Here is a 25476-nt window from a genome sequence, read left to right on the forward strand (position 1 = left end):
GTGTGGATAAGGAGCAGCTTTGAAATGAAGAACAGAGGGTCCCCCCCACCGGGAATGCTGAACCACCTGGGACAAGGCTCTGCAGCCAGCTGGTGCAGGACGGGGTTTATTTCCCCTTCATGAGCAGCCCTACGAGGACAGTGACTCAGCCTGACTGAGAATGGGAATGCTGTTGTTAGAGCTATGGGAATGGGAATGCTGTTGTTAGAGCTACGGCTCTCGCTAGAGCTACGGCTTGATCAAGTGCAGGTGCATTTGTAACGTGGAGTTCTGCTTCCTCTGTCACTTGTGCAAGGCCAGAGTGACCAGATCACTTCAGTGACTCATCTGTAAACAGATTCAAGAGAGCTGATTGTGGTGTCTCCTCAGTCATCCCTTGGGGCAGCTATCCGTCCCTTCCTCCCTCTCTCCTTCCCTCCCTCCATCCGTCAGCTGCACACTGGTGTCCATTGTAACCAGATTGTGGAAGCTTTCATTCACGATGGACGTCTGTGCTGGGATAAGATTCTGATTATCGTGGTGAACTTCTGAAGTGGTGGATCCCAGCCCTTACTGGTTACTCAGGAGCTCTGATGCCCAATAGTACAAGAAGCTGCTATAGGGTCAGAAATAGCCACTGTCTTTGTGCATGCAGTGCATGCAGCTACGGCATCATTTTGCGGCGCACTCAAGGATAAGCAAGTAGCAGAGATGTTATCAGAGGTTGGGTATTTGTCTTGAAAGTGGGGGTATTTTGTAGCGTGGCTCCAAGAGGTTTCTTGTCTCTGAGACACAGGCTGGATTGGGGGCAGGCAGAAGCTGACCTAGAAACCCAAGGGAATGTGTCTCGGCAGAGCCTTGTGGCCCTGGCAGGTCTCCTGTTCAGCAGTGCACGGTGCTGCCCCTTGGAGCCAGAGCAGATGCTGACTGAAAGAATGAGGAGAGGATGCAAATCGTCCTCCCCTGGCCTGGGCTGTTGGCATGGGCTATTGGCCTGGGCGGGCCCAGCAGGGCTGTGCTGGGTCACGCCAGGGAGTTGAAGGTCTGGCTCCGTCGAGACCCCCATCCTCATTCCTCAGGAATAGTTTCTGGGGTACAATTTTCTGGCGGGCTTGTTGCCAAGCTTTGATAAATGAGCTTTGTCAGGGAGCAGACTCTCAGATTCACGTTTGGAGCGGAGCTCTCAGGGCTCCTTTCCAGGCGAGCTGCCCTGTGTCAGCACGAGCCAGAGAAGCTGTACATGAATGTCAGTGGAATCTTCACACCCACTGGCTCGGTGTGAACGTGTTGCCTGGGCAGGCCTTGGCTGGTGGCAGCCAGGTCCGTGGTTTCCGTCCTAAATGAGTGTTGTTTGTCTTCCAGGCTGGTGCAGACTCGTGCTGGACCGTTGGACCCAGTCAGGGAGTGATCCCTGCCAAGGCCGAGGTGTCTCTGGCTGTCACTGCAAACTTGGATGACACGGAGCAATTCAAGGACGAGGTGGTGCTGTTCATTGAGAACAGTCGTGCCTACGTCATCCCCGTCCAGGCTGTTGGCGTTGGCACCACGATTGTCATTGACAAACCCTTTGGCCCGGAGCTCAACCTGGCGCCCTGCTTCAGGTAGGGAATCTCTCAGCTCCCACTTCCCCATGGGCTCAGCAAGGAGGAGTTCTGCTGCAGTCCCTCAAGCTTCTTCAGTGCTCACAGTCCTGGCTCTGCTTCCCTGAAGCCACAGGGCTTCCTTTGGAAACATTTTATGGCCATCTGCAAGTCAGTAGGTACTCTGAAAGCCACCGAGCTGGAGAGCAGTTGCTAAGTTGTTGCTGAATTGTCTTTAGTCATAATCCATTTGTCTCCTCACTTTATCAAACAAAGATTTGGAGGAAGAGAGCAGGTCCTGGAAGCCTCCAGCTGAGAAATGCTGCCTTACAAGTACAGACATGTTTCTCTCTGCAGTGATATTGCTTGCTTTGCCATTCCGTCTGGAGTAAGATCTCAGAGCAGCAGCAAGCCTGGGCAGTAGCTTGTTAGCAGCTCCTCGACTGAATGAATGGCGCTGGTTTATTTCCCCTCTGGCCAGGAGCCCTGGAGGAGCAGCAGAATTTCTTTGCCCTGTGTCATCCCCCAGTTGGCTCCTCTCCCCCACTCCGTGCCCGGTTGCTCTTTATTAGACGTGGTGGCTCTTCCCTGGTTTCTCCTGCCTGCTTCCCGAGGCACGGGCAAGCGAGTGTGGATGCAGGACCAGCTCTGGAAGGGGGAGGAAGTGTGGAAGTGTGGAAGTCTGCTGAGGTGGAGTGGGATAAATGAAGAGTCTCGATTGAAATTGGTGAGCTGGAAGGAGAGGATTCAGTGGTCCCAACGTGTGTGTCTGAAACCAGTCATGTTCTTGGAGACAGGAGGAAAAAAGTGCTGTTTGCCTTGTGTTGGAGACCTCCTCAGAGAAGAACAGTCTTCTTGGGGTGGCTCTTCCTTTCTGTGGCTGCAAAGAGGGTCCGTGGTGCTCCGATACCTGAATTCTTGGGGTAGAAAGAGCAGCTTAATCCTACCTTAAGTACTTGGGATAGATTTGGAGAGGTAAAATACGCACCCACGAGCCCTCCACGTACGCAGGGACATCGCAGGGAGGCTGGTGCTTGTCCAGAGTTTCCTGTGCTCAGTGCAGCCACAAGCTGGCTGCACAATGGAGGGGACGGTGTCCGTGTGATTCATGTAGTTGTCTTCTGCCCCCCTTTATGTCTTTGCCCGCGGGCTCAGTTTGGAGCTGTTGCCATTGCTGTCGGCTGCAGAGCCGCCACCAGAGGGTGGTACGTTGGGGGCAATGAGGGTTGGATGCTCCCTACGAGACGCCTCAGAGGCATGAACAACAGCTCCCAAGGGGAAGGTGGAGTGGCAGCGAGGCTGTTCCTCCAGCTACTTGCATGTGGGGCCGGCTCTTTACGAAGCTCTTCCTTGCTGGAAGGGTGCCAGCAGAGCAGCTGCTGGATGGTGACAAACCTAGGGGCAGCCAAGGTCTGGCTTTTGGTGAAGCCGAGTGTGCAGTCAGGTCGTGCCCTCAGGGTGCTGAAGCTGGGTGACCAGTGGCAAATAGCAGCTCCCCTGCCATTTTGTGTCTCTGCTTCTCCTCTAGCCTGGATCCCTGCTGTTACCGCTTCAAGATGACAAACAAAGGACGACGCACCCATCTGCTCTATTGGACCACAGAAGGTGGCACCACACTTAAGCAGCGCAAGCGTCTCCCTCGCATCAGTAAGAGCAAGGGCAAGGTTTCCTCCTGTGGCCCCGTGCTGAAGCTTCAGCCACTGAGGACGGAGCTGATGCCCGGCCAGACAGCGGAGGTGGTGCTGAAAGGCTCCTGCAGCACCCCTCAGGTGAGTTCTGCATCAGGGCATTTCTGCAGCCCCTTGACATTTGCCTGAGCAAATGGGCAAGTGCTTCTGAGAACCTGGTTTCCTGCCATAAGTTACCGTGGCAGCACCAGTTGCTTTCCATGCTCGCCACCATCAGTTGCTGAGGCTTTTTGAGTTCCATGGCTACCATAAAGCCAACTTGGTGGTAGCAAAACATGGCCTGAAGGCACTGTCGCCCCAGGCTCTGTCCAGCATGGCCTTGTACCCTGCCAGGGATGGAGCATTCACCACTGCTTTGGCAACCTGTGCCAGTGCCTCACCATCCTCACAGTGAAGAACCTCTTCCTTGTATCTAACCTGAACTCGCCCTGTTTGAGTTTAAGTCCATTACCCCTTGTCCTGTTGCTGCAGTCCCTGAGAAGAGTCCGTGTCCGGCATCCTTGTAGGCCCCGTTCAGCTAGTGGAAGGCTGCTCTGAGGTCTCCCCGCGGTTTCTCTTCTCCAGGCTGAGCAGCCCCAGTTTTCTCAGCTGGCCTTAAAGTTAGAGGTAGACTGGGAGCCCAGGCAGAAAGTAACTAAAGAAATGGCCAGTTGTCTGTGTGGGGAAGCAGCGAGTGAAACAAAACACCCAGGAAGGTAGGGAGTGTCTGGGAGCAGCATTGATTTTCCTCTGTAGACAGACACGGGCCGGGAGCTTGTCCGGCCCGGAGACCGGGACGAGAGAAATGAACCCAGTGTGCCAGCTCTAATGATCCGAATGATGTCCGTCCACGTGGGAAAGTGTTCCAGGGATCATTAGAACTGAGAGCTTGACTTGTGTCAGTATTCCCATCAGCGCTCGCCCCGCTCCCTCAGCCAGCCCCCGTGTGCCGAGGGCAGGCAGGTCTTGCAGCACCCTTGGGTTGCAGCTCAGAGGGGCAGATTTCAGCAGGGTCACTGAGTGTTCTCCTCCCTGGACCCGTCTCTCCGGGGGAAATCCAGCTCTGCAGAGGAGCTGCCGTCTGACCCCGGTGTGCCTTCCCTGGCTCCAGGAGCACTGGGCACAAGTGTTTAAGTGAATGGGGAATAAATGTGCATTAAGCTCCTGCTGCTGCTAGAGTTTGAGAGGTGTTTTAAAGGATTGCCTGAGTGGTAGCTTGAGGAAGACTTGATCCCTCAGCTGGTTGACTCCGATGGGACTGTCCCTGTGCAGTCCTGAGCCCATGAGGCTTTGCTGAAGAGGGAAGAAGGAACCAGAAGGGAAATGGTCAGGCCACTGGTGAGGGTGCCTTCCTGGAAAGCCAAATGGGCATCTGTGAGCTCAGCTGTGGCTACCTGGCTCGTGCAGTCCAAGTCAAGAGCCTGGGATTGGGTCTTCCACCTTCCTTAGGTCTCGAGAACTTCATACTCTTGAGGCTGGTTAGAAGCCCAAGACCCTGTGGTGCACGTGCAGCACAGGTGATTCTGACGTCTCTAGGCTCTGAGGAGGAGTTGGGTTGTGGTGGTCTATCAGAGGGAAGAGAGAGGAAAAAAGGGAGGAATGTGGGGAAGTGAAACCATGAGGAGGAATCAGGAAAAGTCTTGGATGTAAGAGCATCCAGCTTAAGTAGAGGGTTTTCATGCCAGGTTGAAGACATCTCTTTCCTGGGGAGGTTTGTTTGACAGGCAGGTCTAGGGGGACACAGTACATCCTAGGAAGGCAGGCTGTCTGTTTGGGGTTTTCCCAGGGATCCTTTCCACTAAACTTGCAAGGGAGGATTTGCTGGCATTGATCCTTCTATCCCCTGTTTCCCTTCATACAGTCTGGTTTGTTTTTTTTTAATGAGTTCCTACAGTTTTCGGTAAGCATTTTGTTTGGCAGTGGGACAAAGCAAAGCAATAACCGTTTGGGCAGGGATTGTTCTGAGAGCTGTAGGCAGCACAAGACTCCTGAGGGCCTTTTGTGGTGGTTGGGTTGTAACACGAGGGACGCGTGAGTGCAGAACAAAGAGGATGCAGCTTATAAAGAAGAGAGGGCTCCTGAGGAGACCAATGGCTGTAACTTCATGCAGTAATGGGGCGTGTGGGTGGGCGGCTCAAAGATGCAGTGTGTTTTGTGGACACCCTGATAACACCCGCTGGGGGCCGTGTGGCTCGCATGCAGGTGGTGAAGGAGAAGCTGCTGTGTCACGCCATCGTGGGCAAGGAGGGAGTGAAGAATCTGATCGTGCAGGTGGACGTCACGTGCGAGTTCATTGCTCCTGCTCTGCAAATATCCAGCAGAGAAATCACTTTCCGGGTGGAGAAGGTGAGTCTCTGCATTGCATCCTGGCACTGACTGGTGTGGCTGGGGTGTGCCTGTGTCCTAAGGAGGAAGTTCTCCAAGTCCACAGAGCTTTGGCTGTTGACTTGAGCCAGGCCCAGCTTTTGTCATGAATGCCGAGATCATTATTTCACCCCTGTGAGGCTGGGGACAGTCTCCGCAGCTCTATTCTGCCCTTCTCGAGGTGCAGACAGAATTGAGCTGCTGAGCCAAGGGCACGGGCTGAGATGTGGGACCCGTGAGAGCAGCGTGGGCTTTGGAAGAGCCACTTGGTGTGCTGGGGCTGCAGGTGGAGAGCAGATCCCTCCTCACCCTCCCTGAGGTGGTGGTGAGAGGAGTGAGGATGCTGCTAGAGATGAGGCTGTTCTCTAAGTTGAGCCAGGTAGAACTGAGATTACAGCTGCTCTGGCGAGGGGGAGCATGCCCCCCTCTAGAGAGATGCCAGTGTCTGTAGTCAGGGTTTTGAGGATCTTCCAAGGTGTGGTGATGTCCGAGCAGCGATCGTGTAGGGAAGCTGAGAAAAGCTGAGATTCCTGTCAACTCCTCAAGCTGATGAGGAAAAACTGGCATCTCTTGCGCCTCTTTGCCTTCCCTGCCGTCGGTATGGGTGCTGCCTCTTTGCCTTTCCCAAGCCTCACCTTCTTCAAAGGACCCACGAGTGCCCTTCAGCTGCAGCGATGAGAGCACCAGTGCAACGTGTGTGCCCTTTAGTGTCTGGATCCCGACTCCTGCATCACCTTTCCCCGTCGCGTGAGGTGTCTGAAAAAGAGCAGATAGCTCATGATTTAGTTTCTGCGGTTTCAGGTCTCTCCTCCACTTCCCAGGCTTCCAGAGAAGCACAAATCCTGTGAGCAGGCGGTTCACATCTAATCAGAAGCTTTTCAGCTCCCCCTGATGTCTGCCTGTGGTCTGCTTGATGCCACATGCTCCCATGTGTTGCGTGCTGCGACACTGCAGGAGTTGGATGCCAATGCATCCACAATTAGTTTCCCAAAGACTGTCTAGTTTAGATAAACCATGCAGGAAGCGCGGAGCAATGCATGGACAGGAGGAAAAGGCTTAGGCTGAGCTTAGCTTTGAGGCTGCAACATCTTGTCAGTGGAGCAGGGGCAGCAGGTTGCGGCCAGACTGTTGAGGTTTGGAGCTGTCTGCATGTGCCCGTGAATGTTCAAAGCTGACCTCGGGCTGCTGCAGGCTGTCCGCTGCAGGCCATATCCTGCTTGCTTGCCTCCTCTGAGCAGCATCACTGCCTTGCGGGCCTGGCAGAGCTGATAGGGTGGTAAGAAACTACTGTATGGGAGTGGAAATGGCCTTGTGCCTTGTGCCTGTGTGTGCTCTCTGGGCAGGAGAGGACACACAACTGGAGCCAGAGGGGGTTCACTTTCTGTTTTGGATCTTGCTGAAGCAGCTGCCTCCTCTGGGGGGCTGCTCCCTCATCTGTACGCGAGACTGTTTCCCTGTCCCCTGGGGAAGGCTGTGGGTTCTAAACGCGAAAGCGTCTGCTAGAGTTGGAGGACAAACTTTGCAGAGGGGTAGAAACCAATCAAAAGAGTAAATAGAGATGGATGCACTTTTGGGGTTGGAAAATTTGAAATGCGTCTGAAGGGGAGGAGGTCCATGGCCACTTCAAGGTCATTTTTTCTTGTCTCCTGTTTCTGTAGCACCCCGGTGATGTCCTGGCTGTGATGTACAAGCCTCTCTCTGTAAAGAACATGTGCTCCCTGCCCCTCAGCGTGGTCCTTGCCTTAGAGCAGCCCTTCTCCATCTGCACTGCGGACCAGCAGCCTCTCCCTGCAGATGCTCAGGTGAGCAGCCCCGGACTTTCTTGCTGCTGGGCTTTGAAGAGGGATGAACGTGGTGGTGTGTCTCTGTTGGGAGGTCCTCCATGATGGAAGTGTGTTCTGTAGAGTCTGCAGTAAAGTGGCCCAAGCTAAATCAGATGTGAAACGAGCTGCTGAAGGAAACAGAATGCCATCTGAATCGGGAAGAGACCTCCTGGCTTGAAGACAGGGGGAGGAGGGAGCAGGCACCCAGCTGTGGGCAAGCTGTAGGAAAGGTGTCTGCTGGAAGGCATGCCAGCTCTCCAGCAGCCATCCTCAGATAAGCTGGGGAACAGCTTGCTGTCTTTGAGGGCAGCCCTGCCTTTGGGAAGGCTGAGGTAGGCTTCTCCAGCTGCTGTCTGGCTCCTGCCCTGGTGTGTGCGGAAGGTGTTGGGCATGGGCTCTGCAGTGCACGTGTTGTCAGAGGTGCAGCCACCGCTGTGCTGCAGGCTAAAGGAGTTCCTCCAGAGGGCGAAGGCCTGGGTGCCAGAGTGCTGCTTTGGTTGTGTTTAGCAGGTGGCTTCTGCGGCTCCAGAATTCAGGAGACCAACGTGGATTTCCTCTTGTATTGGTGCAGAGCACAGAACCGTGAGCCTCAGGCAGCTTCAGAAGAAGTGCGGTGCTTGGTCAGACAGCGTGAAGAAAATGAAGGATGAAGCCAGAAGCCCGTGTTGGGGTCACACGTTGAACATTTTCTCTTCATCTCCTTGCAGCCCATGAAGCTGAGGACAGGGGAGGAACTTCAACTCTGCATCGGATTTAACCCTGCTTATGAGGAGGATTTGCTTATCCGGGCAGCGGAGAAGGCTCTGAAGATCAAGTTCCTGGAGCATCCTCACGAAGAGCAGGTCACCGTCCGGGGAGAAGTCTACTTCCCAAATCTCCAGATCCAGACCACGGCCGTGGACTTTGGCTGCATCTTGAATGACACCAAGGATGTGCGTTACATGGAGATGACCAACTGCAGCCCACTGGTTGTCCAGTACCACTGGGCATTCCTGAAGGACAGCCAGGTGAACCCAGTGAGGTATGCGCACCTCTCCCTCTCCTGGAAGCTCTTCTTCCTGATGTCCTGTTTGTGGTTTGCAAAGCCCGAGGCCATTTGCCTGATCTGCCAAATTGTTTTCAACCTTCCCTTGAGGAAATCACACCTCTGAGTTGTGCTCAGCCAAGGTGCTCAGGGAACAGGTGATCTCCGCCGGTTTGGTGCTGGGAAGGAGACAGCATTCTCCAGCCAGGCTGGGACTGTAGGACACTACTGACCCTTTTCACATAGCCATAAGCTGGAGTCCTGCTTTATCTCTGCAGCTGCAAAGCCATGCTTCGGCACTTGGAGAAGTGGATGTAGAAGGTGTCCTTCCCTGCTAAGCCCATCTGTTGTCATTTTGTACTAAGATCCTACCCAGGCACTGCCATCAGAGTGACACACTGCTGTCGCAGTCCCTTGCTCTGCTTTGCTGTAGGCCTGTATGGGTTCCTGGGGGCAGGAGGGCTGATGTAGAAAGCTGCTTTCTCAGATCTTCGTGGCCTGAGGCAAACAGCCCCTTGAAGTGAGTGTTCATCTCTTGAACTGCACGTCACATTCACAGAAGAGCTATGTAGAGTTTTAGTGAGGAATGGCAGGTTCTGCTGTGACTTTAGGTCCAGCTGTAGATGCTGGAGGGAGCCCTTGTATGGACATCCCTGGGAAGGAGGACCATGCAGTGGTGGTCTATGGTTTCCAAGGCCAAGAGCAAACTTGTAGTGGTGCTGAAGCACATCTAGAAGCACATTCCTAGTGTTCCTTCTGCTGCGGCTTCTCTGCATAGCACAAAAGTCTGCTCTGGGCAGTTTGAAGGACGGTAGCAAATGGTTTTCCGTAATGCCCTAGGAAACGCAGCAAAGTTCACCACGTGGCACTGAAGCGCTGTTATTACAAACAAGGGAAACGATCAAGAAGCAGCTGTGTGAAGGGAATTGGGATCTGACTCGGAGGAGGTGACCTCTTGGGAACTGGAGATGAGCTGTGGCTATTAGGAGGGCTTGGGGGAGACGACCAGGGCACTGGGGCACTCCGGGGCGCTCAGCAGACACCATGGGATGCTGTGTGCCAGAGCTGGAAATGAAGATGGTCTCCAAGGTGTTACCACCAAACACTCAAAGTGTTCATTAGGAGCCTGCAGAAGGGCAGCGTGTCAGATGTTATTTCTGGTCCACACTAAGCACTGTTGGTATTCTAAATCATCAGCTCTAACTCAGTCTGACATGGAGGGAATCAAGCATCAGGTCTCATGAAGGGGAGATCAAAGACTGGAACTTTCCCTACCTGGGACCTTGCTGGAGCTGGTCATCAGAGACTCCCAGGATCAGTCGCGCACGTTTATTTTGGTCAGGAGAGAAAAACGCTGTTTCTCTGCCTCAACAAGACTTTGTGTGTTTACATTTTTTTCTTTCTAATTGTCCAGCCCGTTCTTTCCTCCTTGCTCTTTGGTCATTGCTGCTACCTGGGGCAGAGTGATCATATGTGCTGCCATTCAGCGAGACCTGGACAGGCTGGAGAGTTGGGCGGGGAGAAACTTGATGAAATTTAACAAGGGCAAGTGTAGAGTCTTGCATCTGGGGAAGAACAACCCCATGTACCAGTACAGGTTGGGGGTTGACCTGCTGGAAAGTAGTGAACGGGAAAGGGACCTGGGGGTCCTGGTGGATAGGAGGATGACCATGAGCCAGCAATGTGCTCTTGTGGCCAAGAAGGCAAATGGCATCTTAGGGTGCATTAGAAAGGGAGTGGTTAGTAGGTCAAGAGAGGTTCTCCTCCCCCTCTACTCAGCCTTGGTGAGGCCGCATCTGGAATATTGCGTCCAGTTCTGGGCCCCTCTGTTCAAGAAGGACAGGGAATTGCTTGAAGGAGTCCAGCGCAGAGCCACAAAGATGATTAAGGGAGTGGAACATCTCCCTTATGAGGAGAGGCTGAGGGAGCTGGGTCTCTTTAGCTTGCAAAAGAGGAGACTGAGGGGTGACCTCATCAATGTTTACAAATATGTAAAGGGTAGGTGTCAGGATGATGGAGCTAGGCTTTTTTCAGTGATATCCAGTGATAGGACAAGGGGCAATGGGTGTAAACTGGAACATAGGAAGTTCCACGTTAACGTCAGGAAGAACTTCTTTACTGTAAGAGTGACAGAGCACTGGAACAGGTTGCCCAGGGGGGTTGTGGAGTCTCCTACACTGGAGATATTCAAGGCCCGCCTGGACAAGTTCCTGTGTGATGTACTGTAGGTTACCCTGCTCTTGCAGGGGGGTTGGACTAGATGATCTTTTTAGGTCCCTTCCAACCCTTGGGATTCTGTGATTCTGTGATTCTGTGATATGAGCAACACAATCCAACTGTTGCTGTGTGGCTGGACATAGGCAGTGTAGACCAACGTGTGCCCTTTCTCTGACTTCCGAGGCACGAATCTCTCGTGGTTACTCTTGTTGTAGACCCACGTGGTTAGAGACAGACTAACCCTAAGCCTCAGCCCTTGGACCTCTGAGAGCTCAAAGCTGAGCTAAGCCTTTGCACCAAGGTGTTTTCTCCAGTGACGGAATGGATCTTCAGAATCACGCAGCAGGAGATAGCAGATCTGGAGGCAAGCAGTTGCCAGCTGCCTGCAGCGCTGCTATAGCAGTGTCATTGCCAGGCGTTGACCTGCTCCATCCCAGTTTTGGAGCTCATTGCTGAGCTCACACCACTGATGCCCCCGCAGGGGCCCCATCCTGCCGAGGAGCTGCTGTGCAGACTTCCCTCCCTCCCACTGCAAGGTCCCTGAGCAAAGGTCTGTTCTTTTTCCAGGTTCATGGAGACAGAGCCCCTCGCCTTGGGTGTGGAGGAGGTAAGTGGGAATCGGTCTCACTTCCACATTTCCAGTGTAGCAAGCAGTTACGTACTCCCACTCCCACTGGTGTCCTGGGTGCTGCTCCCAGAGTGGCCTCATGTCATAACAAGCGCATCACTGGTCATTGGAGAGGCCACATGGGAGGTGTTATCGGGCTGGTCAAGAACATTCCTTGTGCGGCAGTTATGGAGGACTTTATCCATCTTGGTCCTCATCTAGTGGTGGGTAAGAAATTCCTGCAGCAGCATTTGCTGCAGCAGCATTTGCTGCGGCAGCAGTTGCTGCAGCATCTGGAGAGAGCAGGATGTGAATCAGAGACAGGGAAAAGCATGAGGAGTGCGAGGAGCTGGGCTGGATCCTGCCCCCGGCTCCACAGGCTCTCAGCTCCCAGTCTCGTGTTCTTCTGAGGGCAGGAAAAGGTGTTTTTGAAGGCAAGTTCTGCAGCAGAGAGAATTTCTTGCTGCCAGGAGACACCACAAATGAATGTAGAGTATTAGCTACTGCATTAATTGGGACTGTGGGAGAAGGTTTTCCCCATGGTCTCTCCGTTGGTGAGTGGAACGGCTGCAGTGTGAGATGAGGATGATGTTGCCTGTGTTTGAGGAAGAGGCCCCTGCAGCCACATCTGTCCTTTGGCCCAAGCTGAGGCTGCTCTCCTGCATCAATCCCGTGCTCCACGTGTGGATCTCTCCTCCCTGCCTGCAGGTTTTCGATATCCTGCCACTGCACGGTGAGCTGCAGCCGGGCCAGAGCCAGCGCGTCTCCTTCTCCTTCTTCGGCCACGCCAACACCGTCAGCCAGGTCACGGCGCTGTGCAGGGTGGAGGGAGGCCCGAGCTACGAGGTGGCTCTGCGTGGGGAGGCCTCGCGCATCAGCTACCTCCTGGACACCACCGAGATCGACTGCGGGCTGCAGGTACCGCACACTGCTCTTGTCAGTGCTCCTTGCCTCCAAGCATGACTGGTGGGCTGCTGCCCACCCGGGTCCAGGGCTCTCCCCCCTTCCCAGCTGCTTCGCTGGCTCTGTGGCTTGGAAGTCCAACGTTTGGGGGATACCTCCAAGCTGGCGTTTAATGGCCATCTCCACCCCAGCCCAGCCCAAAGCTGGGAATCCCTCCTCTAACTAACGCTGCCTCCTGGGGCAGGCAGGATCCCAGTGGTGATCTGCAGAGGGATGTGTCCCTGAGACATCCATCCGCTGATCTGCTCCTAAAGCCCAAATGAGGTGCTCTCTTTTAATGCTCCTGATTCATCAACCAAGGAGGCAGCTGACCTGGGCTTCCAGTCACCGTAGTCGGATAGAATGTCCCTGAATAACCCTCACTGTACTTCTTTCCGGTTACAACCCCCACAGCTGTTTCCAGCTGTTGGCCCTGTGTGCGTTGCCCTCTCTCCCTCCCTTTTGGCTTGTGTTGTGCCCACAAATACTTGTGTGCAGGTGCCTTTTCTCCTGAAATGCCCCAATGCCTCCTCCTGTGTTTCAGCTCGCAGTTGGGTGACACCTTCAAGTGCAGAGAGCTTGTGTCCCCTACTTGCTTTATTACTGATCTTTCCATGGTTGCTATTGCACCTCTGCCACAAATAGCTGTTCCTGTGTAGGGCCCAGGGGTACCCTGTGGCCGCGGGCTGCCCAGGCTAACCCAGAGAGCCCAGTGCCCATCTCTCCTGTGCGCTCCCTGCTTCTGGGCTGTGTTCCTTTGCTTTCAACCCAATGGAAGAGGAATGAAATTCTTGGCAGCAGACATGTGCCTGTAACTTCCTGCTCTTCTGTCCTCTGCTCAGGTGTTTAACAAAGTCACGGAAGCAGCGCTGACCCTGCAAAACAGCGGGAAGCTGGGATTTGCCTTTGCGGTGCTGAGCCCCGGCACAGGCACTGCAGCCAGCCCTCTGCCTGGCGTGCCCCTGGTCGTGCCCAGCAGGGTGAGTAGCACAAGGGCTTCACCCGGCCTGTGTCAGGCTGCCCAGGAGAGCGCTTTGGGGGAAAACAGGGGGAATGAACACACAAGCCCCGTCCAAAACCAGCCAGGAGAGACAGGGCTGTGAGCGACTGTTGCAGGGGCAGAGGAGGTCCATCGAGCAGAATCCTAACGGAGCCCCTGATTGTCCTTGGGCGCCGCTGGCTCTGCTGTCCTACAGCAAGCACCAGTGGGAGGCACGAGTGCTCCGGGAGCTCTTTGGAGCTGAGTGCTGAGCTCTCTGGTTGTGCCATCACTGGAGCATCACTCCATCGCAGCTTGTCATCCTGCCTGGGTGTCTTAGAGCTGGAGCAGTGTTCCTGTCTTGGTGCCCTTTTGCGATGGGAAGAGGAAGCCAAAGGGCCAAGTGGCTTCCACCTTCCTCAGTGCCTGTCCGTCTGAGGGGTGACATGCTGATGTCCTCTCCTGCAAGCTGCTGCCAGGAGCTGCTGGCCCTGCTGGAAGCAGAGGCCCTTCTCCGTTCTTCCAGAGCAGCTGGTGAAAGAGCTTTGGTTTGTTGTGCCTGGCTCTGGCTAGCAGAGGGTAAACCCTGTGAGCAGAAGAGCTGTGAGACTCAGGCGTTTGGATACAGGAAAGCTGGAGGTGGTGATGTCTGATGTTTCCTTATGTATGAGAACCTGTCTTGTGTTCTCAGCGCGTCTGTCATGTGAGCCATCCCTCCACTGAATCCTCTTTGGTACACTGCATCCCTCCCTCTTGTGTGCCCTGCAGGGTTACGTTGAACCTGGCAAGCAGCAAGTGCTGAAAGTGTATTACCTGCCAGGAGTGCCTGGAGTCTTCTGCAGGGCTTTCCAGATCCAACTGGGTCACCTGGAGCCAGAAAAAATCTCCCTGAAAGGAGAGGGGACCTTTCCCAGGATCCACTTGGACCTGCCCAGGAACATCAAAGGTGAGCACTGCCTGTCTGCTCGGCTTTCCCCCATGCCATATGCCCACAGGGCAGCTCACAGGCACCTCCAGCAGGCCTGGAGGTTTCAGGGCTGTCAGACAAGGTCAGCCCTCTGGTTGCTTCTTTAGCCTCTGGCAGACGAGCCCATGTGGGCTTTGCCGCAGGAACCATCGTGCACAGCTTGCCAAGAGGTCTGGGAAGATGATGGCTGGGCAGAAAAGCTTGGGAAAGCTGTAATAGAGGCTGGCAGGGATTTTGACAGGGGTTGGGTTTGCATCACGCTGTGGGGCTGAGATGCTCCTGTGTGGCGAGAAAGACGGGTGGGGGTGAGAAGCAGCAGGATCTCCTTTCCCTACATTGCTGGAGCAGTTTGTGTCTGGGTGTCGGGGGAATGGGGCTTCCCGTCTTCCGTGGGATTTGTGCTGCCCCACTGCTATGGGTGGTGTCCTGTGCTTTCAGGCAACGCCAAATATGAGAAGATCCTCCTAAAGGCCAAAGAAAAGCTGGACAAAGGCAGCCAGAGAGAAGAGGCCATTGCTCTGGGGGAGGCTGTGGCAGCCGAGCCCCGCGTGGACGACTCGGGCACCGTGGTGAGTAGAGCTGCTGCCCTGTCCCGCACGTGCCACCCTCCTGCGAGACACTGGAGCCCCTGCGCCCCACGGCAGCTGCCCAGGGCCCTGCCGGCACTGGGCACCTCCCTGCACACCCCTGGCCACGGAGTGTGTCAGCTCAGCGTGCCCCTTGGGCTGCCCACCTCTGGGAGTTGTCCCTCGTGGCGATGCGCCAGCTCCTGACTGCCCCAGGGAGATGCTGAAAGCTGTGCTCGGGCAGTTGGGTTTCTGGTGCTCTGAAGGACACACAGGGCGGTGCTGGGGGGTTTGTTGCTCACCGGCCAAGCCCTGCCAGGTTTACAGAGCGTAAAGCAGCAGCCTGAATGCAGCCTGAGGCTGTGCTGTGTTCTGTATCTTCAGGAGGCTCCAGCTCTCTCATGGTCCCCTTTCCAGGAGAGCTTTTGTCCAGGCTGCTTTGGCACTGACTGGAGGCAGGGACATACTTGGAGCTTTGGAAGGTTTCTGGCTTGTTTGTGTGTCTGTCCAGATCAGCTTTGATAACTGGGCAGGCAGAGACACTGGAGTTCATTTCTGTGGGGATATGATCCTGCCTGAGAGAGCAGGAAGTGTCACAGACACCGACCAGTGAGACAGAATGACTCCGTCGCCCCTCTCAACAAGAGCAGAGTGGGATCCTCCACCCGAGACAAGCTTGTGCCTTGGGAAGGACCTTGGCTAACCAGCCCCTGTCTTTCCTTTCCTCAGTGGGATGCTCAGCTGCAGATGCAGATGGAGGAGATGCTGATTGAGGAACATGCCCTGGAGCAGCAGAAAGCTCTCGCCTCCCGTCCCCCGGAGGACACTGCCTTTCACCAGCGTGTACATCGGAGGCTTCTCAAGTTAGTAGGGACTCCTGTAGCCTGTCTCCAGGGGCCGCGAGAGTGCAGCCCTGCCCCTGAGAGCTCCTTGTGTCTCAGAGTTGGGAATAGCTGAAGACTTCCGAAAGGGCCTGATGCTGAGAGCTACGCCGTGCTCCCTGTGGGCAGCTCGGTGTCCTCACTTGCACAGTGCTACCCTGAGCTCTGGAGGTGCTCCACTCCCCACAGTTGCTGGGTTCTGTTCTCAGAGCTGAGGGGGTGCAGACCAGCAAGCCCTTGCAGACAGCACAGGCACCACCCCTGCTGACCAGCTGTGAAAGGGGCATCTCCAAGCCGGTGTCTTTGTGCCGAGAAGCAGACCCCACTAAGCAGGAAGAGCAGGGAATGGTCCAGATCCCTTATGTGCTTTTCCAAGTGGGATTGCCTGCAAAAAGACCTTCACAGCAATCTTGTAGTGTAGGTTACTGCACGCGATACTCTCAAGCGCTGCTTTGGGGACAGATCTGGCTGCAGAGCAGTGGAGGTATCCTCTGCAAGGAAATCCTGTGAGAAGGTCCTGAAGCAGTTTCAGGCTTGGGCCGGCCACCAGCTTAGCAGTTTCATTGAGACCCGTGGAGACGCAGTGGACTTCTCTGCAATGGCTTTTCACAGCATAGGAACTGTGTCCAGTACCCGCTTTAAACTGACTCGAAGATCCCATTGGTGGCTGATAAATCCTAGGCCCTGCACTCCCCATGACTTAGCCAAGTCTTATTACTGGGTGCTCAGGTCAGGCCTTGGGTTTCCTGGGCTTGGCTTGAGTTTTCACAGCAGTGGATACAGAATTATCCCCTCCATTTGCTTCTCCACCCCACGCCATGCTGGGCTTTACAGAGTGTCCTTCCTCCTCCTTTCAGAGCTGAGCTGCCCGAATACGTCCTGGACCTTGGCTATGTCGTTCCCGGTGACATCCACACACACATGGTGAAGCTCACCAACACCGGGCACTTCCCTGCATCTTTCAAGGCCGATGGATATGTCCTGTATAACACAGGTAACCAGTGGTAAAGAGGCTTCACGGGGGCTTGAAGGGGCTGTCTCTGCCACATCAGCTGGAGCCATTGGGCATGGGGAGATTTGAGTACTTCCTTGGGCAGCTTTTTCCTCCTTAGTACCCCTCTGGCCGGTGCCCTGTTCAAGAGCCTGAATTCTGTCGAGCAGTGCCCAGAGACCTGGTCTGCCTGTGGCTGCCCTAAAAAGTCATTGCAGGGGCCAGATGGGCTGATCAGCATGATCGCCTCTCAGCATCTTCTGCTCTTGGCTCCCGTGAGCACCATCGGAGTTTCTTCGTGCACTCTGAGGGTTTATGTTGCAGCCAGATGGACCCTCTGTGGTTCGGAAGTGCTTTGTTCAGAGTTCCTAGTGCCAGAGCACTTCTGCTCAGCCTTATTGAACGGCCTGTGGGATCCTGTGCCGTATCGAAACAGGCTTCGCAAAGAGGCCTTGGGGTAAGGCTGCAGCTCCGTCACACGGGGACTGCTGTCTGTGACGGGTGGCCAGGCGTCTCTTCTAAGCCGCTGTCCAGGGAACACCACAGCATTTGGTATCTTAGTTGGAAATTGTCCTTTGGAGAGGTGTATGCGTCCTTCCCTGAGATGACTGCTGAAGGAATTGCTGGAGCTCCTCAACCAATGTGGTTCGTTTTTACCCTGCAACCCCTGGATTCTGGCTGTGAAAATCCTTTTGCTTTGGGCAGTGACAAGGGGAGAAGAGCAGCTTCTCTGGAGATGGAAAGGGGTCTTTCACAGAGCTGCCAGCCAGGACACCCCTGTGGCCTTGCCGTGCTCCTGAGCCATTTCCTGTTGCTTGTGTATCTCAGCTGCTTGATTTTCCTGTGTTCAGGCTTCAGCGTGTGCCTGGACCTTGTGAAGCGCCTGCCCTGCTGTGAGACCAAGACATTTGAAGTGTGCTTTGACCCACAAAGTGCCAGCGTGCCCCTGGGAAAGGTGGATGTGCTCCTGCCCATCAAGGTAGGCCAGCTTGTGGGGCAGGCAGCAGGTTGGGCACAGCAGCGAGTGTCAGCCGGGCTCTCAACTGGATGCTCTGTCCTTCTCTAGGTCAGAGGAGGCCCCACGTTCCAGGTCCGCCTGCGTGCCATTGTGGCTGAGCCGTCCCTCTGCCTCTCGAGGGACAGGCTGGAGTTCTCCTCTGTCCAGTGTGGGCAGTGGCAGGAAGAAACCATCCAGCTCCACAACACGTCCCAGGTCCCCTGTAAATGGTCCATGAGCATGAATGAGGCTGTTAAGGAGGTAAAGCACAGACAACGTGTAACACACAACTTCTCGGTTGGGTTTTCTTTGCCTCTCTTGGCTTTCCCGCCCCTCTGGCTGCCTGAGCACTTGGGCTGCAGCTCGCTTGAGGAAGCTTTTGAGGGTACAGAGCAAGGCTGGTTCACCTGGGCCTGCTCACTAGCTGATGCTTCACTTCTCTGCCATCTTCACCCATTCCTCCCCCTCCGAGGACACTGCCTCCCCATCTGCCTGCCCTGCCAACATGTTTGCCCTCCAGTTCTAGGCAGGGGTGGCCACGTCTGGGTGGGATGAAGGTGCTCCCTGCACCGTGCCAGCATCTCGGAGCACTGCAGGAACCGAGGGTCTGTCCTCGCAGACCAAGGAGACCTCACGCGACTGGTTTCTGTGTGCAGGTGGACAAACATCTGCCAGCGAGCGAGCGTGACAAGCTGCGGGAGGAGATGAGGCCCGCGCCCTGTGGCTTTGAGGTGCTGCCCTCAGCTGGAACCCTCGCTCCAGGACAGCAGTGCCATGTCCAAGTCCGTTTTTCACCCACGGAAGAGGTGAGTTTGGTGGGTGTCACCCCCAGGAGGACTGTCAGGGCAGTGTGGTAAGGGGAGGCCAGCACAGGGAGCAGGGAATGAGCTCTGCCTCCGCGTGGAGCTTTCTGCCAGCCCTGTGCCCACCGTTCCTCAGTTTCCCCTGCACGGTCCCACGCAGTCTGGGAGTCAGCTTAAATGGTGGAGCATTCCCAAAGGCAGTTTGCATGTGGCCACCGTGACTTGGAAACTGGCAGCGTGTGACAGGATGGACCCAAGTGCTTCCATGGCTGGGGACAGTCGCAGGGATCTTTCAATTGCTCGTGGAGATTTCAGCGTCTCGTGTCTGGCTTTGACCAGAGCCAAGCACTGAGCAGAGAAGACGATCCTTATTTCTGTCCAGTGAGAGCTCAGCTGCCTCTTTCACACAGCTGATGTTTGCCCGGTGCTGCAGCACCAGGACTGTGTCTGAGAAAGCAGACTTTTCTCACGTGCGTTGCGCTCCCCCACGACTAGGTGAAAACCTCTGATAGGCTGTTTTAGATCCATCTGGTAGCCAACTGCGCAGTTACACTCCCGAGCAGGACTCACCGCAGTTACTCAGAGCCATGCAGATGCTGTAGCCCCTGCTCTAAGTAACTGCCTGGTTTGGGTTCAGCTTAGAGGTGCTGAGAAGACCCCTGACCCTGGGGCGATTGTTGCCTTGGAGGCGCTGTCACCTGGGGCTTCACGGAGGAGCTTTCTGTGCTGCTTCTTTGCAGAAGTGCTACCGGGGCGAGCTGCAGATCCAGATTTGCCAGAGCAGCCAACGCCTGCGGGTGCCGGTCTTGGGATGTGGTCTGGAGCCACGGCTGGAGTTGAGCCCCGCAGAGCTCGAGCTGGGACCGCTGCTGCCACAGAGCCATGGGGAAGAGGGGACAGTGGTGGTGAAGAACCCCTGTGGGGTTTACTCACTGGAGTTTGACCAGCAGCACCTTGCTGAGGAGCAGGTGAGGGGGAAGGTCTGTGCACGCTCCTGGAGATTCCCAGCGCTCCAGCATTCCCAGGCTTGTGCCAGGGAGACGGGGGCAGCGCGCAGGGCAAAGCCCGGTGGCATTCCAGGGTTAGCCGGCTCTGCTGGCAGGCTGTGGAGGGACTTGGATAATCCCTGCCACTGGGGGGAAAGAATATGGGAGGGGATGGCTCGTCTGGGGAGTCTGTTCACGTGGTGAAGGTCCAGAAACTCATGCTGTCTGTGGTTTCTCTTCCCTCTGTGCGCAGCTCCTACGGACACCTAAAGACGACAACAGCCACAACAGCTTGTTGCTGCCTCCGTGTGCCCCGGCTGAGAAGCTGACTGTTGAGGCCCAAGGAAGGGGCATAGAAATGAAGGTGAGATGAAATCTAAATGCTAAAAGTGCAGGTGGCAACCAGCATGGTTTTCTCATTTCCTCATCTCTTCCCCAGCCTAGCATGGTTTGTGTTTCTGCCACGAGAGTGGCAGAAAACCTCTTCTCCTTCTTTCCTTTGGCTTGATATCAATCCCTCCTGCCTCAGGTTGACGTTGTGCATCCACCAGGAAAGGTGGTGAAGCTAGGAAACATCTGCATTGGGCAGACGGTGAAGATCGTCACCATAGCCAACAAGAGTGCAGGCCCTCTCGCCTTTAAGCTCAGAGTCACATCCACCGTGCCAGAGTTGCAGGAAGCTGGGGTAAGTGCCATTCCTTCTCTGCAGAGCACTTTAGCGTGCCTGCAGGGAGCGATGAGCTGCTGTGGGTGGGAGGTAGTAGCTAATGACAGCTGTGGGCTGCCCTGGCTGCCTGTGCCTGCCCCGTCCTCCCTGCTGGCACTGCTCTGCCAGCAGATGCTTGCAGTGTGAATGCTTCAGCTGAGCGGGGTGCCAGGACTCCCCGAGAGCCACAAGTGAGAAGGCGGCACAATTCCTCTAACCTGTTTTAGACGCATAGGTCAGGATGCAGCCACATATTTTAGATCTGGAAAGGCGAGGGAGGTGAATCTTGAAAGAGGGAGGGTTACAGCTCTGTTGGAACTTCCATGAAAGCTTTAGAAGGCAGAGGTGATCTCACCGTGACCAGGTGGACACATGGCAGAAAACACCTTTGGTATTACCTAGGAATGCCTACGAGGGAATGAGTGGGACTGGGTCAGTGTTGGTGCGGACAGAAGAGGAATTGGAAGCCTCTTCCCTGAGTCTGGTGAGGGAGGCTCCGCAGCTGGCTTGCCAGATGAAATAGTCTCCACTCATCTCTTCGGGTAGGTTCTGTGCTTGAAGCCCAGCAAGGAGCTAAAGCTGAAGGCCAGAGGAGACACCTGCAAAGTGGAGGTGACCTTCTCCCCGAAGCGCCGCATGCAGCCGTTCAGCGGGGAAGTGCTGCTGGAGTGCCGCGGGCTGGTGCGCTCCCTCTTTGCGGTGCGGGGCTCCTGCCAGGGCAGCCTCGTGAGCTTGGACCAGGACCAGCTCAGCTTTGGAGCCGTGGTACGGCAGAGCTACACGTGCCGGCGCGTCGTCATGCGGAACGCGGGCGACGCAGGAGTCAGGTAAAGCAGGACCCCCCCGCCTCTCTGAGGGCTGATTGCTTGGATGAGGGTTGTGAGGAGCCGTAGTGTGCCCAGATAGCTCCTCTCTGCTTCTCCATCCCGCTGGAGAGTCGTGCAGCCATGGCCGTGCAGTCAGGCCCTGGCAGTTAGCAAGGGGGTACGAGCAAAAGCTCATTTAGAGATGGGTGCAGTGGGTCCTGCCCAGCCTGAAGCCTTATTGCCAGGTGGCTCAGCATCAGGCCTGAGATGTGGTGGGAAAGCCCACCAGAGACGGAGAGCCTCACGCTGAGACTTACCCTGCCTTGACAGCTCCCCGTGGCTAATCCTTCTTTCCTGTCCTTGTGCTTTCCTTGGCAAGGTTTTTGTGGGACGTGGAGAGCTTCCAGCCGGACTTTTCTATCAGCCCCACGAAGGGTTACATCAGGCCAGGGGTGGATGTCCCCTTCGTTGTGACCTTCCGCCCCTCGAAGCTGAGCCAGGCTGTCCAGTACGAGGGGCTGCGGTGCTTCATCCCGGGCAGCGAGGCGCTCCGCCTTACGCTATCAGGATCCTGCGTGGAGGCCCCTGGCACCAGAGAGGTAACGCAGCAGGGACAGGATGGGCCCCTGGACCCCAGCATTTGCGCCACATCTCTCCCAGGGCAGGAACTGAAGGACACTTGCGAGCGCAGACTCGCTTGTGCCGGGGTATCCCAGAGAGAAAGTGCTGGGCAGGACTGCCAGAGTTCCTGAGCCCTGTCATTGCCTTTCTCCCCTGTTCGAGGTGTTGCTCCTCCAGTGAGCAGCTCAGTTGTCCTGGCTCTGCACTGTAGCACCCGTGCCGTGGGAGCACCCTGCCGGGCTCTCCTGAGACCCTCCCCACAGAGCCACCCCGCTGTATCCCAGCACTGCACCCGCAGCCACACTTCTCCCCCGTGCCGGGCCAGGGGAGGGCATTCAGCAGTAGGAAGGGGCAAGGCATCTGCATCCAGCCCCTGGGAGGGGGTAGCTTGGGAGCAGTTGGCTCTTGCTCCCAAAGAGAGCATGGAGCTCCTCTTCATCCTGCCCATGAAGGAAAGGGCTGTGTGGCTGCAGATCTGTCCTTGCACAGCAGTTTCCTTTCAGGACTCCCCTGAAGTTTCCTTTCACCCAGCATGCGAAAGGCTTGTTCTGCTCCCTTCTTCAAGAACAACCAGCTTGATTTACTCCAAAAGCTGTGGCCAAAGTGTAATTTTTGCATGTGACAAGGAAAAGCTGCTCCCCGTGCTCCAGGTCCTGGTGTAAAGCCAGCGTGAGAAGAGTGGCAAGGATTGTGGGTACGACCCAGCAGCCTCTGTGCTCCTCTGTTGCAGACCCTGACTTTCAGCTGCAATGTGCGTGAGAAGCAGAGCCAGACCATCCTCCTGTCGAACCCGAGCAGCGAGGCCTGGACCCTGCAGCCCATTGTTGAGGGGAAATACTGGAAAGGGCCTGAATTTATCCATCTGGAGGCCAGGCAAAAAGAAAAGGCCTACCAGGTCACCTACAGACCCCTAACCATGAGCTGTGGGAACAAGAAGCATCAGGTAGGTGAGCTGTGCCAGCGTGCTGACCCTCGTGGCATGACCCTCGTAGGTCACTCTCCTTTGGGCAGGAGGTTGGCCGAGATGACCTTTGGAGGTCCTGTCCAAGCTGAAGGTGTCCTGTGCTCTCTGTTGGAAGCTGGGTTTTGTGGTGGCTGGGGGCCAGGCACGGGCAAAGGGCAGATGGGAAGTCGGGACTGAGCACCAAACGTGTTGGAGCAGCTAACGTAAAAAGCCAGGCTTTCTGCAGGCCAAGAAATGAAGTTTGTTCTGCGTAGCTCTGGGTCGCTGCTTGTGGCAGCCCAGGGGGCTCAGAGACCCCCATGCTTAGCGCACGGGCTGCACAGGCTCTCCAAGCCCCGGGCACAACCACTTCTGCCAGCAGCACCTGGCTGGTGTCCTTCTGCAGCTTGCAGGGAGCAAGAAGGGCAAAGCTGCCCTGCAGTTTGTCAGTGCCGTCCTGGCCGTGAGCAGGCAGGTGGGAAACGAGAGAGATCTCTTGAGGGTCATGCAGGAGCTTTGGGAGGAGCCCTTCCTGCAGGTCTCAGGCTGGGCACATGGGGGTGACTGGCCCCTCTGCAATGTTTTCTGTGCCAGGCCAGCAACAAGCTCCTAAATCCAAGGGGTCAGTTCAGAAGGGCTCTGTGGTGCTGGAGCTGCCGGGTCCTTGTCCCGCTCCTTGTCCCGCTCCAGCTGGCCTTACAGTGGGCCAGGTCAGAGATTTCTGGCCTCAAGTCTCCAGGGTGCTCAGCAGATCTGTGCCCTTAGGGTCGCACGTGCTCAGCATCTCTTTAACGTACAGCCTGCGTGAGGAGTCTTGCAGCTTTCAGCTGCTGTGGAGGCAGAGGCAGGTGTCTGGGATGCACGGGCACCCAGAATGAGCATGGATATGAGCTTTCCATGGCCCATGTCTGGGGGCCCCTGTTGTGCCAGCTTACAGGCTGCTCTCTGGTCAGCGCTGTTGGGGCTAAGGCCAGCAGGACTGAGGCAATGGAGCTCATCAGGGACGGCCACCCCCTGCCCACGGCTGTCCCTGCGTGAGCACAGGCTGGCAGGGACATGCCCAGGTGAGTGGGGCCATTAAGGGAGTGTTGGGATGTGCAGAGCAGCTCTGCTGCAGGGCCCGTGTTTCCTTGCTTTGCCCAGAGATGATGCCTCTGTGTCCTGTAGCTGTGCCGTGTCCTGTGGGCCACACACCCGCTCACAAGCAGCTCAGAGCAGGTGCGACGCTGGCGTCTGTCTCCTCCTGCGCGGGACAGGGCTGCAGTCACAGCTCTGCCAGCTGGACGTGCTGAAAGCTGCCTCAGTGAGAGCCTCAGGCGTGGGACTGTCCAGGGGTGCTCCAGAGCCGACTTGTCCTATTCGTTGTCTGTAGGGCTCCATCTTCTTCCCCCTGCCGGACGGGACAGGCTTACGCTACCAGCTGGAAGGAACTGCTGAAGCCCCCAGGTGCTCAGGGGCCATTTCCCGGCAGGTTCCGTGCAGGAATTCCCACACGGAGCTCATCCCTGTGTCCAACTGGCTGCAGAGACCACAGAGGTGAGTCCAGCCCAGGGAGTCTGGCCTCATGAGCAATCCCTGCAGCAGCACAAGGAAGGAAGCTTCCAGTGCCTGGAAGCTCCCTCCTGAAAGCTTTTCCCTCTCCTTGGCTGTGTCTGGCCATACCCACGTTCTGCCTGTGCAGAGCCATCCTGGAGGGCTTTCCTCCAAGGGGGGTGAGAGCTGGCGCCCTGTGCCCGAGGCACTGAGGATGAGAGGGACTGTATTGTACCCCCGCACGATGGGTATCCTATGGGAGTCCTTCCTGTTGACCTTCACTGCGTCCTTCTCACCCGCAGGTTCCTGGTGGTTATTGACATGCTCAAACCAGAGAACCTGGAAAGCAGTTCCGTGCTGCAGGGGTGTTCATACATCGACGTGCCGAGCTCTGCGAAGAAGGACTACCAGCTCACCTTCTTCTCCTACAAAGAAGGAGTCTACAGGGCAAAGGTGAGTGAGGACACTGGTCTGCAGGGCCCTTCAAGGAGCTGTTGGCTCACTGAGAAGCTACACGCCCGTTTTCATACCTCCACGTGCACGGGTCCTATGAAATACCACAGGTGCTTTCTCTGGTCTTGCACTCCTCCTCGCTGGGTGCTCATAGCCATTCCTGGAAGCAGGGCGCTGAGCTCGGTGGGCTCTTCCGGGTCTGTTTTCATGTGTGGAATGAGCAGCACTTCCCTTTCTGTCTGATTCAGGTGACCTTCCTCAACGAGACAACCGGAGAGTACTTGTTCCACATGGTGACTTTCAAGGTGATGGCTTCGGGACCCATCGGCACTGTTGAAATGAGCACCGCCGTTCGGCAGAGAGTGTCCTCCACTGTCAAGGTGGACAACCCTCTGCCTGTCCCGGTGACGTTTGCCATCAACTGCAAAGTGCCGGACGTCAGCGTTCCACAGCACTTTACTGTTCCTGCACAGTCAAAGGTAGGAGCAAAGCTCCTCCGGCTCACTCTGCTCTCCCTACTCGTGGCCGGAGGGGGGGCTCTTGGAGGGTGATGCCTGAAAGGAGCCATGTGGGGCCTCTTTCCGTGGTGGCAGCTCCCTGCCGATGACGTAGAGAGGGAGCAGTGTGCGAGAATATCCCCAGTGGGAATCATCCTGCGCTGGTGGAGTCTGCCCTGCTGGCCCCTGTAACACGCCGCCACTGGGCGTCACGTGGCAGGTCCTTGTGCCATGTGCCCCTCATTTAATGTGTTGCTTCCAGGTGCGAGTGGCTGCAGGACAAGCCTGATCCCGCGGCCAGGTTGTCTGCAGCCTGCATTGACAGGAGGTGGTGTGTGCCCTGGGGGAGCACAGGGGCTTTTTAGGGTGGGCAGCTTCTGGCATCATGCTGGAGGGCTCTGAGCTGTTGGGATCTGTCCCTGAGTGAACCGTCCCCCAGAAGGAGCAAGGCTGTGCCCGAGAGAGAGGGAGTCAGAGCGGGGAAGGCAGCCCAGCCTTCAAGCGCTGCCTGAGCAGAGCAGGGACCAGCTGCCCCCTTCTCAGG

General features: G+C 56.1%; 1 protein-coding gene across 1 annotated transcript in view; it reads left to right on the forward strand.

Annotated features, from left to right (window-relative positions):
* LOC136005937 (hydrocephalus-inducing protein homolog) overlaps window positions 1-24908 on the forward strand; it is a gene marked incomplete at both ends in the record, with an annotated part of 47645 nt that extends 22737 nt beyond the window's left edge. Inside the window, 22 exons of the mRNA XM_065663828.1 lie at window positions 1342-1580; window positions 3088-3328; window positions 5429-5572; window positions 7249-7392; window positions 8121-8434; window positions 11222-11261; window positions 11970-12179; window positions 13046-13183; window positions 13951-14128; window positions 14588-14718; window positions 15445-15578; window positions 16454-16590; window positions 17439-17566; window positions 17654-17845; window positions 18241-18390; window positions 19128-19292; window positions 20692-20906; window positions 21265-21457; window positions 22252-22449; window positions 23822-23985; window positions 24285-24435; window positions 24684-24908. Of these exons, the coding sequence (XP_065519900.1) occupies window positions 1342-1580; window positions 3088-3328; window positions 5429-5572; window positions 7249-7392; window positions 8121-8434; window positions 11222-11261; window positions 11970-12179; window positions 13046-13183; window positions 13951-14128; window positions 14588-14718; window positions 15445-15578; window positions 16454-16590; window positions 17439-17566; window positions 17654-17845; window positions 18241-18390; window positions 19128-19292; window positions 20692-20906; window positions 21265-21457; window positions 22252-22449; window positions 23822-23985; window positions 24285-24435; window positions 24684-24908 (3831 nt within the window). The remainder of the gene's footprint in view (window positions 1-1341; window positions 1581-3087; window positions 3329-5428; window positions 5573-7248; window positions 7393-8120; window positions 8435-11221; window positions 11262-11969; window positions 12180-13045; window positions 13184-13950; window positions 14129-14587; window positions 14719-15444; window positions 15579-16453; window positions 16591-17438; window positions 17567-17653; window positions 17846-18240; window positions 18391-19127; window positions 19293-20691; window positions 20907-21264; window positions 21458-22251; window positions 22450-23821; window positions 23986-24284; window positions 24436-24683) is intronic.
* Window positions 24909-25476: the final 568 nt, after the last annotated feature.

This window comes from Lathamus discolor, chromosome Z, assembly GCF_037157495.1.
Source record: "Lathamus discolor isolate bLatDis1 chromosome Z, bLatDis1.hap1, whole genome shotgun sequence".
Classification (NCBI taxonomy): Eukaryota; Metazoa; Chordata; class Aves; order Psittaciformes; family Psittacidae; genus Lathamus; species Lathamus discolor.